The 602-nt window shown below is 31.4% G+C and overlaps 1 protein-coding gene across 1 annotated transcript in view; it reads right to left on the reverse strand.

Annotated features, from left to right (window-relative positions):
• The window catches only part of LOC108757975 (alanine aminotransferase 2-like), a 5,719-nt gene extending 5,132 nt beyond the window's left edge, over positions 1-587 (reverse strand). The window contains 1 exon segment of the mRNA XM_018502676.1: positions 510-587. Within this exon segment, the coding sequence (XP_018358178.1) occupies positions 510-575 (66 nt within the window). The 5' untranslated portion in view covers positions 576-587.
• Positions 588-602: the final 15 nt, after the last annotated feature.

Consider the following 602-nt stretch of genomic DNA (forward strand, 5'->3'; position numbering starts at 1 on the left):
TATACGTAACGTAACTTGCAGATTTTCAGCACTGGCAGTGAATTTTGGAACACAGCCTAAATAAGTTTGCACGCACTATGATTGAATTGTTTTCACATTATTATTTGCGAATTAAGTAATTTGGTTACATGTTTATTTTAAATTAAATGTTTATACGCTGTATTTGAATTGTTTTCATTTTAGGATTTGCGAAAAAAATAATTTAGTTAAGTGTGTTTATTGAATAAATATTTATATGCTGATATAATTTGGATAATTTGCCTTGCGCTCATCTATATTTTATTTACTTTTTTATCTGTATTTTGCCTATATTTTTTTATCCTTTTCATCTACATTTTATTGTTATTACTATACCATAACTTTTTGCTGTAGTATTTCAAGTAACGAATTTTGGGACACCCTGTATATCACTTCTTTTTTTGCACGTATATTGAAAAAGATTCCATTTTGCTCTGGAATAAGCATATGATGCTTGACAAATCACTCGTTCCAGCTCAGTTTATCCTTACTTTTTGTAGCTCGTTTTCAATCTCTCGTGCCCTAAAGAACAGCGGTCCGCACATCGCGAGCTCCATTTTGCGCAGGTTCACGAAAACGTTGTT

Source organism: Trachymyrmex cornetzi, unplaced genomic scaffold (assembly GCF_001594075.2).
Source record: "Trachymyrmex cornetzi isolate Tcor2-1 unplaced genomic scaffold, Tcor1.1 scaffold1498, whole genome shotgun sequence".
Lineage (NCBI taxonomy): Eukaryota > Metazoa > Arthropoda > Insecta > Hymenoptera > Formicidae > Trachymyrmex > Trachymyrmex cornetzi.